This window comes from Oncorhynchus mykiss, chromosome 13, assembly GCF_013265735.2.
Source record: "Oncorhynchus mykiss isolate Arlee chromosome 13, USDA_OmykA_1.1, whole genome shotgun sequence".
NCBI classification, from domain to species: domain Eukaryota; kingdom Metazoa; phylum Chordata; class Actinopteri; order Salmoniformes; family Salmonidae; genus Oncorhynchus; species Oncorhynchus mykiss.
The window spans coordinates 68,867,575-68,882,680 of NC_048577.1; the positions used below are offsets into that span (position 1 = coordinate 68,867,575).

General features: G+C 49.4%; 1 protein-coding gene across 2 annotated transcripts in view; it reads right to left on the reverse strand.

Moving 5' to 3' along the window:
* Positions 1-1,607: 1,607 nt before the first annotated feature.
* LOC110538842 (epsin-3-like) overlaps positions 1,608-15,106 on the reverse strand; it is a 68,032-nt gene continuing 54,533 nt past the window's right edge. For both annotated transcript variants that reach the window (XM_036941980.1, XM_036941981.1), the window contains 4 exons: positions 12,523-12,694; positions 10,016-10,189; positions 6,061-6,303; positions 1,608-4,373 (listed from right to left, as the gene is read on the reverse strand). In XM_036941980.1, the coding sequence (XP_036797875.1) occupies positions 4,084-4,373; positions 6,061-6,303; positions 10,016-10,189; positions 12,523-12,694 (879 nt within the window). In that variant the 3' untranslated portion in view covers positions 1,608-4,083. The remainder of the gene's footprint in view (positions 4,374-6,060; positions 6,304-10,015; positions 10,190-12,522; positions 12,695-15,106) is intronic.

Consider the following 15,106-nt stretch of genomic DNA (forward strand, 5'->3'; position numbering starts at 1 on the left):
GTAGCCTAACTATACTGGAGTAGTGTCCTCGATGTAGCCTAACTATACTGCAGTAGTGTCCTCGATGTAGCCTAACTATACTGGAGTAGTGTCCTCGATGTAGCCTAACTATACTGGAGTAGTGTCCTCGATGTAGCCTAACTATGCTGGAGTAGTGTCCTCGATGTAGCCTAACTATACTGGAGTAGTGTCCTCGATGTAGCCTAACTATACTGGAGTAGTGTCCTCGATGTAGCCTAACTATACTGGAGTAGTGTCCTCGATGTAGCCTAACTATGCTGGAGTAGTGTCCTCGATGTAGCCTAACTATGCTGGAGTAGTGTCCTCGATGTAGCCTAACTATACTGGAGTAGTGTCCTCGATGTAGCCTAACTATACTGCAGTAGTGTCCTCGATGTAGCCTAACTATACTGGAGTAGTGTCCTCGATGTAGCCTAACTATACTGGAGTAGTGTCCTCGATGTAGCCTAACTATACTGGAGTAGTGTCCTCGATGTAGCCTAACTATACTGGAGTACTGTCCTCGATGTAGCCTAACTATACTGGAGTAGTGTCCTCGATGTAGCCTAACTATGCTGGAGTAGTGTCCTCGATGTAGCCTAACTATGCTGGAGTAGTGTCCTCGATGTAGCCTAACTATACTGGAGTAGAAATACAGTAACTGTCATACAGGTGTGTGGAAATACGGTAACTGTCATATAGGTGTGTGGAAATACGGTAACTGTCATATAGGTGTGTGGAAATACGGTAACTGTCATATAGGTGTGTGGAAATACAGTAACTGTCATACAGGTGTGTGGAAATACAGTAACTGTCATACAGGTGTGTGGAAATACAGTAACTGTCATACAGGTGTGTGGAAATACAGTAACTTTCATACAGGTGTGTGGAAATACAGTAACTTTCATACAGGTGTGTGGAAATACAGTAACTGTCATATAGGTGTGTGGAAATACAATAACTGTCATATAGGTGTGTGGAAATACAGTAACTTTCATACAGGTGTGTGGAAATACAGTAACTGTCATATAGGTGTGTGGAAATACAATAACTGTCATATAGGTGTGTGGAAATACAGTAACTTTCATACAGGTGTGTGGAAATACAGTAACTGTCATATAGGTGTGTGGAAATACAGTAACTGTCATATAGGTGTGTGGAAATACAGTAACTTTCATACAGGTGTGTGGAAATACAGTAACTGTCATATAGGTGTGTGGAAATACAGTAACTGTCATATAGGTGTGTGGAAATACAGTAACTTTCATACAGGTGTGTGGAAATACAGTAACTGTCATATAGGTGTGTGGAAATACAGTAACTGTCATACAGGTGTTTGGCCTCCGGGGGGCAGACAGACATTGTGTAGAAAAGTCAACTCTTTGAAGAATGTGCTTCTCTAAGCATTCAATATGTAGAAACATTCCATTATAAAGTGTTTGATATTACAATCTAGCTAGGCATATATTATATATATATATATATTACACACAGTCATGTATTAACAGATGTAAAAAGGTTGAATGGTATCAAGTCAAGAAATATACTGTTGATCAACATGATCATGAAATAAAAGCTGTAAAAAATGAATGAATGCAGATGCCAGGTGTCGTTATTAGTTCATCATAGCCTTATATTTGACGATGACAATCAGTGTTTCACAAGTAATGATCACAGCAATGAGAGAGGGAAAATAATCATGATATCAATTCATACATTCTAATATGCGTTGCTTTATAGGGGTCGAATGCTAACTTCCTAACTTCCACCGAATTCAATTGAATTTCCACTTCTCCCCATTGACATCAATGCAAAACTCAACTTGAAGTGAGAGCGTTAGGATTTGCCCCGCTATAGTGAGTCCTGCAGTGGTTCCGGTCTCTTAAGAAAAGCAGATTTCACTCAGTTATCCCTCAAAAGGGGGGCCTCCAGTTCACTACAACACAATAGAACTACCTTAGAATCTCTCTCGCCATCAGCGCAGTTCCATTCCAACAGCAAACCATCCTTTTACACGAGAACCCAGTCAGACGGATGGCCTTACTAGGCCCAATGTAACAAAAAGGAAACGTAAAAACTCAAGTGTTCATTATGTGGATGGGGGTTGGCTGGCGTCTCATCATCGCCGTGGAATGTTCTATGCCCGTTCTCAGAAATCAGAGTTGTAGTCGGCGCTAGGAATCATCATCGGAACATTTGCAGATAGAAGTTGATTGAACAGAGCCGACACACTTCCCTTATTCTATCTGGTTGACAATCATATCTGTTCTATATGATACATTTCTATCTGAGTTGCAGTCTGTGCTGGGAAACGTTCAGAACGGATAGAAATAGATTGAATAGAGCCGACACGCTTCCCCTATTCTATCTGGCAGACAATCATATCTGTTCTACACGATACATTTCTATCTGAGCATTCTGTAACGTTACATCCTCCTGAACAGACTTGTCCGAGTTATCCCCTGGGGCATCATGGGAGAGATAATAGGAGAAAAAGAGCCAACCAATGAAAGCAGTCCAGAGAGCGGATCGACCAATCAGCATAGAGCAGTGCGGCAGGAACAGTGGGCGTCCTGTCCCAGTGCATTGTGGTCCGTCGGTCGGAGAGATAAGCAGGCATATCTGGTGTACAATCAGTTCAGTGCTGGATCAGGAGCAACAGTGAGGAGCCAATCAAACTAAAGTATGCAGCAGAGTGGGCGGGGCATGTGACTGGGTAAGAAGCAGTTGGAAAAGCAGTTAACTAACCTGGTCCCAGATCAGTTTCTGCTGTATAGCCAATGACCCATAGGAGTTGGCAGGACAGCACAAACAGATCTGAGACCAGGTTAGTGCAGACACACTCACTCTGTAAAGTATTGCTAATTACTTTAAGATGGAAACATCTTCACCTACTGTGCTTTCTATAGCGGAGGATGAGCTTGGGCATCGGCGTGTATGTACAGTATCTGTCATGGCTTAGGATTAGGTTACTATAGACCTAAACACGTTCTGGGAATATTCTCTTTATTTCTACCTCTCGTTCCTCCTCCATCACTCTCTTCAGCAGAGAGGAGTAACAGGACAGGTTGTGGTAGAGCAGACCCGAGCAGAGGCAGTAGCCTCCATCACTCTCTTCAGCAGAGAGGAGTAACAGGACAGGTTGTGGTAGAGCAGACCCGAGCAGAGGCAGAGGCCTCCATCACTCCCTTCAGCAGAGAGGAGTAACAGGACAGGTTGTGGTAGAGCAGACCCGAGCAGAGGCAGTAGCCTCCATCACTCCCTTCAGCAGAGAGGAGTAACAGGACAGGTTGTGGTAGAGCAGACCCGAGCAGAGGCCTCCATCACTCTCTTCAGCAGAGAGGAGTAACAGGACAGGTTGTGCTAGAGCAGACCCGAGCAGAGGCAGAGGCCTCCATCACTCCCTTCAGCAGAGAGGAGTAACAGGACAGGTTGTGGTAGAGCAGACCCGAGCAGAGGCCTCCATCACTCTCTTCAGCAGAGAGGAGTAACAGGACAGGTTGTGGTAGAGCAGACCCGAGCAGACTCTCTTCAGCAGAGAGGAGTAACAGGACAGGTTGTGGTAGAGCAGACCCGAGCAGAGGCAGAGGCCTCCATCACTCTCTTCAGCAGAGAGGAGTAACAGGACAGGTTGTGGTAGAGCAGATCGTAGCAGAGGAAGCAATCTAAGCGTTACAGTACTATAGCCCATAGAAAAACAACAACAAAATAACAACTTAAGGGGATTATCAGTTCTGTCTGAATTCCAGTTGTTGAGTTTTGAGGTTAGATTGACAGAAAATAACCTAATAAGCGTCATTTCTATTTCCTCTGTTCCATCCACCAGAGTTAGAGGACAGACAGACCAACATGAATGCCGGCCGTGCGACAGCTGGGTGGGCGTCCTGTCACATCTGACTACAAAACATCGACCGTCATTTTGTATAAATTTCTCAGCGATTCGTGGACGCCCAGCAGGACACCGCTCGTGGACACCCAGCAGGACACCGCTCGTGAACGCCCAGCAGGTGTTCTACTGCGCATGGCAGAAGTTGGTGTTGGTCTATCTTCCATCTTAGCGGTTTCAGTTCAGCTGGACAGACATCACAGGAAGGGATTCTGACTGTGCTGCTCTCCCAGAGACGAGATGGAGGAAAGAGGTAACAGGGGCTGTGGCAGCCCAGGTATGTCCAGGGCTCCATGGGTGGGCTGGGTGAGGGAGGAGGGCAGGCTGGCCGGCTGGTGGCTGGCGGGCAGAGGCAGAGAAGCACTGTAGGGCAGGGAGGGAGGACCGGAGGGGGGGACGGGGGACGTGGAGCTGGGACGCATCTGATTCAGAGTGAGACGAGGCTGTTCACTCTGGAACGGGTTGAGGGGAGATGGAGTACTCAGACCTGGAGGGGGAAGGAGATAGGGGAGGAGAGAGAGCAGGGGGGGAAGGAGATAGGGGAGGAGAGAGAGCAGGGGGGGGGGAGGAGATAGGGGAGGAGAGAGAGCAGGGGGGGAGGAGATAGGGTAGGAGAGAGAGAGCAGGGGGGGAGGAGATAGGGGGGGAGGAGATAGGGGAGGAGAGAGAGCAGGGGGGAAGGAGATAGGGTAGGAGAGAGAGCAGGGGGGGAAGGAGATAGGGGAGGAGAGAGAGCAGGGGGGGAGGAGATAGGGTAGGAGAGAGAGAGCAGGGGGGGAGGAGATAGGGGGGGAGGAGATAGGGGAGGAGAGAGAGCAGGGGGGGAGGAGATAGGGGAGGAGAGAGAGCAGGGGGAGGAGAGAGAGCAGGGGGGAAGGAGATAGGGGAGGAGAGAGAGCAGGGGGGAAGGAGATAGGGGAGGAGAGAGAGAGCAGAGGGGAGGAGAGAGAGAGCAGGGGGGAGGAGAGAGAGAGGAAGAGGGGGGGACAGAGAGAAAGTCAGTAGAAGCACTTTTAACCATTACACGTTGAATGTTTAAATACTTAACCTGCGCTTAATCATTAAGTTTGTCCAGTAAGCTGCGATAGGATCAATGGAATAGTCCCAAAAGTGTAAACTTCAACCTGCAATTGCCCCAGGTCTGAGTAAGTGACTGAGTAGCACTTTACTTGTAAATTGGATGGGGTACATGGTTTTCTGTAGAGCAGGGCTGTGTTCACCTGAGAGGAAGGGGTTCTTGGTCTGTGAGTGAGTGACTGTTTCAGTGTTCACCTGAGAGGAAGGGGTTCTTGGTCTGTGAGTGAGTGACTGTTTTAGTGTTCACCTGAGAGGAAGGGGTTCTTGGTCTGTGAGCAAGTGACTGTTTCAGTGTTCACATGAGAGAAACGGGTTCTTGGTCTGTGAGTGTGAGTGACTGTTTCAGTGTTCACATGAGAGAAACAGGTTCTTGGTCTGTGTGTGTGAGTGACTGTTTCAGTGTTCACCTGAGAGAAGCAGGTTCTTGGTCTGTGAGTGAGTGACTGTTTCAGTGTTCACATGAGAGGAAGGGGTTCTTGGTCTGTGAGCAAGTGACTGTTTCAGTGTTCACATCAGAGAAACGGGTTCTTGGTCTGTGAGTGAGTGACTGTTTCAGTGTTCACATGAGAGGAAGGGGTTCTTGGTCTGTGAGTGAGTGACTGTTTCAATGTTCACATGAGAGGAAGGGGTTATTGGTCTGTGAGCGAGTGACTGTTTCAGTGTTCACCTGAGAGAAACGGGTTCTTGGTCTGTGAGTGAGTGACTGTTTCAGTGTTCACATGAGAGGAAGGGGTTCTTGGTCTGTGTGTGTGAGTGACTGTTTCAGTGTTCACCTGAGAGAAACGGGTTCTTGGTCTGTGAGTGAGAGGAATGGGTTCTTGGTCTGTGTGTGTGAGTGACTGTTTCAGTGTTCACCTGAGAGAAATGGGTTCTTGGTCTGTGAGTGAGAGGAATGGGTTCTTGGTCTGTGTGTGTGAGTGACTGTTTCAGTGTTCACCTGAGAGAAACGGGTTCTTGGTCTGTGAGTGAGAGGAAGGGGTTCTTGGTCTGTGAGCGAGTGACTGTTTCAGTGTTCACCTGAGAGAAACGGGTTATTGGTCTGTGAGTGAGAGGAAGGGGTTCTTGGTCTGTGAGTGAGTGACTGTTTCAGTGTTCACCTGAGAGAAACGGGTTCTTGGTCTTGGCTGGGGGGTTGGCTGGTATCAGGCTGTCCAGATTGACCAGGGAGGCCCCTGTGGGCCCCAGGAAGGATTCAGGGGTCCGGCATGTTCGAGGGCTGGGGACCCCCAGACTGTCCCCTATACGAGACAGATCAAACAGCTCCGGGCAGCCCTCACCCTCACCTCGACTGTTCAGGCTGAAATGACCTCCGTCCATCGCCTCGTCGAACAAGTCACCATCTAATGGAGTACACAAAGATATGTTTAAATGGTCAAAAACGTTTAGAAATATACAGAAAAGTGTTCAGACCCTTTGACCTTTTACACATTCTGTTAAATTACAGCCTTCATTTTTAGAAATTTAACAAAATGTGTAAAAATATATTGTTATATAAAAAACAACTATACCTTATTTACATAAGTATTCAGACCCTTTACTATGAGACTTGAAATTGAGCTCAGGTGCATCCTGTTTCCATTGATCATCCTTTGAGATGTTTCTACAATTTGATTGGAGTCCACCTGTGGTAAATTCAATTGATTGGACATGATTTGGAAATTCACACACCTGTCTATATAAGGTCACACAGTTGACAGTGCATGTCAGAGCGAAAACCAAGCCATGAGGTCGCAAGAATTGTCCGTAGAGCTCAGAGACAGAAATGTGTGGAGCACAGATCTGGGGAAGGGTACCAAACTCTGCAGCATTGAAGGTCCGCAAGAAAACAGTGGCCTCCATTATTCTTAAATGGAAGAAGTTTGGAAGCACCAAGACTCTTCCTAGAGCTGTCCCCCCGGCCAAACTGAGCAATCTGGGGAGAAGGACCTTGGCCAGGGTGGTGACCAAGAACCCGATGGTCACTCTGACAGACCTCCAGAGTTCCTCTGTGGAGATGGCAGAACCTTCCAGAAGGACAACAATCTCTGCAGCACTCCAAAAATCAGGCCTTTATGTTAGAGTGGCGAGATGGAAGCCACTCCTCAGTGAAAGGCACATGACAGCCCGCTTGGAGTTTCCCAAAAGGGACCTAAAGACTCTCAGACAATGAGAAATAAGATTATCTGGTCTGATGAAACCAAGATTAAATTCTTTGCCCTGAATGCCAAGCGTCACGAGGAAACCTGGCACCATCTCTACGGTGAACCATGGTGTTGGCAGCATCAAGCTGTGGGGATGTTTTTCAGAGGCAGGGACTGGGAGACTTTTCAGGATCGAGGCAAAGATGAACAGAGAAAAATACAGAGCACCTAGGACCTCAGACTGGGGCAACAGGACAATGAACCTAACCACACAGCCAAGACAATGCAGGAGTGGCTTTGGGACATGTCTCTGAATGTCCTTGAGTGGCCCAGCCAGAGCCTGGACTTGAACCCAATCAAACATCTCTGGAGAGACCTGAAAATAGCTGTGCTGCAATGCTCCCCAAATACAGGTGTGCCAAGCTTGTAGTATCATACCTAAGAAGAATCGAGGCTGTAATCGCTGCCAAAGGAGCTTCAACTAAGTACTGAGTGAAGTGTCTGAATACTTACAGTACCAGTCCAAAGTTTGGACACATCTACTCATTCAAGGGTTTTTCTTTATTTTTACTATTTTCTGTGAAGCATGGAGGAGGAGGTGTGATGGTTTGGGGTGCTTTGCTGGTGACACTGTCTGTTATTTATTTAGAATTCAAGGCACACAACCAGCATGGCAGCGATACCACAGCATTCTGCAGCGATACGCCATCCCATCGGGTTTGCGCTTAGTGGGACTATCGTTTGTTTTTCAACAGGACAATGACGCGATACACACCTCCAGGCTGTGTAAGGGCTATTTGACCAATAAGGAGAGTGATGGAGGGCTGTATCAGATGACCTGGCCTCCACAATCCTCCAAACTCAACCCAATTGAGATTGTTTGGGATGAGTTGGACCACAGAGTGAAGGAAAAGCAGCATATGTGTTCAGCATATGTGGGAACTCCTTCCAGACTGTTAGAAAAGCATTCCTCGTGAAGCTGGTTGAGAGAATGCCAAGAGTGTACAAAGCTGTCATCAAGGCAAATGGTGCCTACTTTGATTTCTGTAACACTTTTTTTGGGTTACTACACTGAAATGTTCAACCTGTCCCTGACTGAGTCTGTAATACCAACATGTTTCAAGCAAACCACCATTGTCCCTGTGCCCAAGAACAGAAAGGCAATCTGCCTAAATTAATACCGACCCTTAGCACTCACATCTGTAGCCATGAAGTGCTTTGAAAGGCTGGTCATGACTCACAACACCATTATCCCAGAAACCCTAGACCCACTCCAATTTGCATACCGCCCCAACAGATCCACAGATGATGCAATCTCTATTGCACTCAACCCTGCCCTTTCCCACCTGGACAAAAGGAACACTTATGTGAGAATGCTGTTCATAGACTACAGCTCGGCGTTCAACACCATAGTGCCCTCAAAGCTCATCACTAAGCTGAGGACTCTGGGACTAAACACCTCCCTCTGCAACTGGATCCTGGACTTCCTGGCGGGCCCGACTCCAACACCATCATTAAGTTTGCCGACAACACAACAGTGGTAGGCCTGATCACTGACAATGACGAGACAGCCAATAGGGAGGAGGTCAGAGACCTGGCCGTGTGGTGCCAGGATAACAACCTTTCCCTTAATGTGATCAAGACAAAGGAGATTATTGTGGACTACAGGGAAAGGAGGACGAAGCACGCCCACATTCTCATCGTTGGAGCAGGTTGAGAGCTTCAAGTTCCTTTGAGTCCACATCACCAACAAGCTTTCATGGTCCAAACACACCAAGACAGTCGTGAAGAGGGCATGACAAAGTATATTCCCCCTCAGGAGACTGAAAAGATTTGGCGTGGGTCCTCAGAGCCTCAAAACATTTGATAGCTGCACCGTCAAGAGCCTGGTATGGCAACTGCTCAGCCTCCAACCTCAAGGCACCCAGAGGGTAGTGTGAACGGCCCAGTACATCACTGGGGCAAAGCTGCCTGCCATTCAGGACCTCTATACCAGGCGGTGTCAGAGGAAGGCCCTAAAAATGGTCAAAGACTCCAGCCACCCTAGTCATAGACTGTTCTCTCTGCTAACGCACAGCAAGCGGTACCGGAGCACCAAGTCTAGGTCCAAGAGGCTTCTAAACAGCTTCTACCCCCAAGCCATAAGACTGCTGAACAGCTTCTACCCCCAAGCCATTAGACTGCTGAACAGCTTCTACCCCCAAGCCATTAGACTGCTGAACAGCTTCTACCCCCAAGCCATTAGACTGCTGAACAGCTTCTACCACCAAGCCATAAGACTGCTGAACAGCTTCTACCCCCAAGCCATTAGACTGCTGAACAGCTTCTACCCCCAAGCCATAAGACTGCTGAACAGCTTCTACCACCAAGCCATTAGACTGCTGAACAGCTTCTACCCCCAAGCCATAAGACTGCTGAACAGCTTCTACCACCAAGCCATTAGACTGCTGAACAGCTTCTACCCCCAAGCCATCAGACTGCTGAACAGCTTCTACCCCCAAGCCATTAGACTGCTGAACAGCTTCTACCCCAAGCCATTAGACTGCTGAACAGCTTCTACCACCAAGCCATTAGACTGCTGAACAGCTTCTACCCCCAAGTCATTAGACTGCTGAACAGCTTCTACCACCAAGCCATTAGACTGCTGAACAGCTTCTACCCCCAAGCCATTAGACTGCTGAACAGCTTCTACCACCAAGCCATTAGACTGCTGTACAGCTTCTACCCCCAAGCCATTAGACTGCTGAACAGCTTCTACCACCAAGCCATTAGACTGCTGAACAGCTAATCAAATGGCTACCTGGACTATTTGCCTGCCTGCCTTGCCTGCCTTGCCTGCCTTGCCTGCCTGCCTGCCTGCCTGCCTGCCTGCCTGCCTGCCTGCCTGCCTGCCTGCCTGTGTAGCCATAGGGAGCCAGAGATAACCAGTCACCTGTAGGGCTGCCAGTTCGAAGAGCATCTGGGATAGAGAATGGGTCTACTACCCCCGGGGTCTCCCAGGGGTCCGGAGGAGACCGGCTACGCTGCCAAGAAGGGGCGGGGCTACCGGAGGTGGGAGGAACCATCCAGGGAGACTCTATCCCAGCGGGGGTGGAGCGAGCCTCTACTGCAGTAACAGGACAGGATTTACATTATTACACGTCTATGACAGATCATAAACATGACATTATAGCTACATAGAGCTTTATTAACGTTATTGTTTACTAACTGTATCACAGTTCTCTTTAATATGAGGGTGTCTGTTGGTAAGAGAATAACTACCAGAGCCACGAATACATTGTGTAATCAATTGATTATTGGCCTACAGTAGAGTATGAGTGGTGAGCAGAGAGAGATAATGCTGGAGGGAAGACTGTATGAGTGGTGAGCAGAGAGAGATAATGCTGGAGGGAAGACAGTAGAGTATGAGTGGTGAGCAGAGAGAGATAATGCTGGGGGGCAGACAGTACAGTAAGAGTCGCGAGCAAAGATAGATAATGCTGGAGGGAAGACAGTAGAGTATGAGTGGTGAGCAGAGAGAGATAATGCTGGAGGGCAGACAGTGCAGTAAGAGTGGCGAGCAGAGAGAGCTAATGCTGGAGGGAAGACTGTATGAGTGGTGAGCAGAGAGAGATAATTCTGGAGGGCAGACTGTATGAGTGGTGAGCAGAGAGAGATAATTCTGGAGGGCAGACTGTAAGAGTGGCGAGCAGAGAGAGCTAATGCTGGAGGGAAGACTGTATGAGTGGTGAGCAGAGAGAGATAATGCTGGAGGGAAGACTGTATGAGTGGTGAGCAGAGAGAGATAATGCTGGAGGGCAGACAGTATGAGTGGTGAGCAGAGAGAAATAATGCTGGAGGGAAGACAGTATGAGCGGTGAGCACAGAGAGAGTGATAATGCTGGAGGGCAGACAGTACAGTATGAGTGGTGAGCAGAGAGAGAGTGATAATGCTGGAGGGCAGACAGTACAGTATGAGTGGTGAGCAGAGAGAGACAATGCTGGAGGGAAGACAGTACAGTATGAGGGGAGAGCAGAGAGAGAGATAATGCTGGATGGAAGACAGTACAGTATGAGGGGTGAGCAGAGAGATAGATAATGCTGGAGGGAAGACAGTACAGTATGAGTGGTGAGCAGAGAGATAATGCTAGAGGGCAGACAGTACAGTATGAGTGGTGAGCAGAGAGAGACAATGCTGGAGGGCAGACAGAGTATGAGTGGTGAGCAGAGAGAGACAATGTTGGAGGGCAGACAGTAGAGTATGAGTGGTGAGCAGAGAGAGAGAGATAATGCTGGAGGGCAGACAGTACAGTATGAGTGGTGAGCAGAGAGAGACAATGCTGGAGGGAAGACAGTATGAGCGGTGAGCACAGAGAGAGTGATAATGCTGGAGGGCAGACAGTACAGTATGAGTGGTGAGCAGAGAGAGAGTGATAATGCTGGAGGGCAGACAGTACAGTATGAGTGGTGAGCAGAGAGAGACAATGCTGGAGGGAAGACAGTACAGTATGAGTGGTGAGCAGAGAGATAATGCTAGAGGGCAGACAGTACAGTATGAGTGGTGAGCAGAGAGAGACAATGCTGGAGGGCAGACAGAGTATGAGTGGTGAGCAGAGAGAGACAATGCTGGAGGGCAGACAGTAGAGTATGAGTGGTGAGCAGAGAGAGAGAGATAATGCTAGGGGCAGACAGTACAGTATGAGTGGTGAGCAGAGAGAGAAATAATGCTGGAGGGCAGACAGTAGAGTATGAGTGGTGAGCAGAGAGAGACATAATACTGGAGGGCAGACAGTAGAGTATGAGTGGTGAGCAGAGAGAGAGAGATAATGCAGGAGGGCTGTAGGGCAGTTATAGGGCCAAGGGAAAGAGGTAGGGCCAAGGGGAAGGGGTAGGGCCAAGGGGAAGGGGTATGGCCAAGAGGAAGGGGTAGGGCCAAGGGGAAGAGCCAAGGGTAGGGCCAAAAGGGGTAGGGCCAAGGGGAAGGGCCAATAGGAAGGGGTAGGGCCAAGGGGAAGGGGTAGGGCCAAGGGGAAGGGGTAGGGCCAAGGGGAAGGGGTAGGGCCAAGGGGAAGGGGTAGGGCCAAGGGGAAGGGGTAGGGCCAAGGGGAAGGGGTAGGGCCAAGAGGAAGGGGTAGGGCCAAGGGGAAGGGGTAGGGCCAGGGGGAAGGGGTAGGGGTAGGGCCAAGAGGAAGGGGTAGGGCCAAGGGGAAGGGTTAGGGCCAAGGGGAAGGGGAAGGGGTAGGGCCAAGAAGAAGGGGTAGGGCCAAGGGCAAGGGTTAGGGCCAAGAGGAAGGGGTAGGGCCAAGGGGAAGGGCCAAGGGTAGGGCCAAGGGGAAGGGCCAAGGGTAGGGCCAAGAGGAAGGGGTAGGGCCAAGGGGAAGGGGTAGGGCCAAGGGGAAGGGTTCGGGAGTGAATTGGGACCAGCTGTTGAGTTCTTTAGAGGCATGGAGCAGCTCTTACCCAGTGAGTCCCAGGGGTCAGAGGCTGCCCCAGCAGCAGCCTGGGTCTGGGGGAGGGGGTGGTGGAGAGGGGTGCGGACGTTCCCCCCTGGCAGACTCCAGGAGTTGGCACTAGCAGTAGGAGGCACCTCAGACGACACAGCAAACACCTCCACCAGATCCATCATGGCAGACTGTCCACAGAGAAACAACAAGTAGGTTCTAATCATTAACTTCACTAGCATCCCACCTCGTCAACAGCCAGTGAAACTGCAGGGCGCCAAATTTAAAACAACAGAAATCCCATAATTAAAATTCCTCAAACATACAAGTATTTTACAGCATTTTAAAGATACACTTGTTGTAAACCCAGCCACAGTGTCCCATTTCAAAAAGGCTTTACGACGAAAGCACACCAAACGATTATGTTAGGTCAGAGCCAAGTTACAGAAAAACACAGCCATCGATAGGCAATGACTTGAAAAACTACACACCTCAGATTTCCCACTTCCTGGTTGGATTTGTTCTCAGGTTTTTGCCTGCCATACGAGTTCTGTTATACTCACAGACATCATTCAAACAGCTTTAGAAACTTCATACAGAGGAGTGTGTTGACTGTCTATATGGAGAGTATTATAGTGTTGACTGTTCTGGTTACTGTCCACATGGAGAGGACTATAGTGTTGACTGTTCTGGTTACTGTCCATATGGAGAGTACTAGAGTGGAGAGTACTACGGAACCCAGATACAAACAATTGGTAAAATGTTCAACAACGCAAAAAAACATTCTGGACCATGTTCAGAACACTATTAAAGGGGCATACCAGGCTGTCCCCCATACTCCCTTGAGGAACTCATACCAGGCTGTCCCCCACGCTCCCTTGAGGAACTCATACCAGGCTGTCCCCCACGCTCCCTTGAGGTACTCAGACCACTCTGTCCCCCACGCTCCCTTGAGGAACTCATACCAGGCTGTCCCCCACGCTCCCTTGAGGTACTCAGACCACTCTGTCCCCCACGCTCCCTTGAGGAACTCAGACCAGGCTGTCCCCCACGCTCCCTTGAGGAACTCAAGACCACTCTGTCCCCCACGCTCCCTTGAGGAACTCATACCAGGCTGTCCCCCACACTCCCTTGGGGGACTCAGACCACGCTGTCCCCCACGCTCCCTTGAGGAACTCAGACCAGGCTGTCCCCCACACTCCCTTAGGGAACTCTGACCACTCTGTCCCCCACGCTCCCTTAGGGAACTCAGACCAGGTTGTCCCCCACACTCCCTTAGGGAACTCAGACCAGGTGGTCCCCCACACTCCCTTAGGGAACTCTGACCACTCTGTCCCCCACACTCCCTTAGGGAACTCAAACCAGGTTGTCCCCCACACTCCCTAGGTGTACTCAGACTAGGCTGTTCCCCACACTCCCCTGGGGAACTCAGACCATGTGATGCTATACCCCCCCCCCCCATACAGACAGAATGTAAAGACCACCAAGCCTGTCAAACATACGTTATGGAAATGGACTGACAAGGCCATTAGGGAGTTAAAGGAGTGACAAGACACCAGGGATTGGAACACTGAAGGACAACAAGGCCATTAGGGAGTTAAAGGAGTGGCAGGACACCAGGGATTGGAACACTGAAGGACAACAAGGCCATTAGGGAGTTTAAGGAGTGGCAGGACACCAGGGATTGGAACACTGAAGGACAACAAGGCCATTAGGGAGTTAAAGGAGTGGCAGGACACCAGGGATCGGAACACTGAAGGACAACAAGGCCATTAGGGAGTTAAAGGAGTGCCAAGACACCAGGGATTGGAACACTGAAGGACAACAAGGCCAACATACACGACTACACAGACAGGGTCACAACCCACATCAGTGGATGTGAGGACAACTGCACACCATCAAATACTTTTCTATCACACAGCAACAACAAGCCATTGTTCACTGGTGAGCTTAGGGCTCGTCACAGTGCCAACGAGGAAGCCCACAGGCTCTCCGCTCTGCCAAAGACGACACAGGAGCAAGACCAGTGTCCTCTATGGAGAGGCCAAGATAAAGCTACAGTCGGGAATGAAGTCAGCCAGACAGCAACAGTTCTCCAGCAACAACAACTCATCTGTAAACTAAACCAGGTCTACTCCAGATTTGACTCACAAAGGCCCCTCACTGCAGAATAAACTAAACCAGGTCTACTCCAGATTTGACTCACAAAAGCCCCTCACTGCAGAATAAACTAAACCAGTTCTACTCCAGATTTGACTCACAAAGGCCCCTCAATCACCAGGACAATAACCGTCCTTACCACTTCCCCCTCTCACCCATCTACCCCACCCCTCCCTCTCCACGTTCCTTTCTCATTTACCCTTCTGCCATCCCAGGAACTTCTCGACCCACTACAGTCCACCTACAGAGCTAACAGGTACTGTCGCATCTCAAAACTATCACCTCGACCCACTACAGTTCACCTACAGAGCTAACAGGTACTGTCCCATCTCAAAACCATCACCTCGACCCACTACAGTCCACCTACAGAGCTAACAGGTACTGTCCCATCTCTAAACCATCACCTCGGCCCACTACAGTCCACCTACAGAGCTAACAGGTAC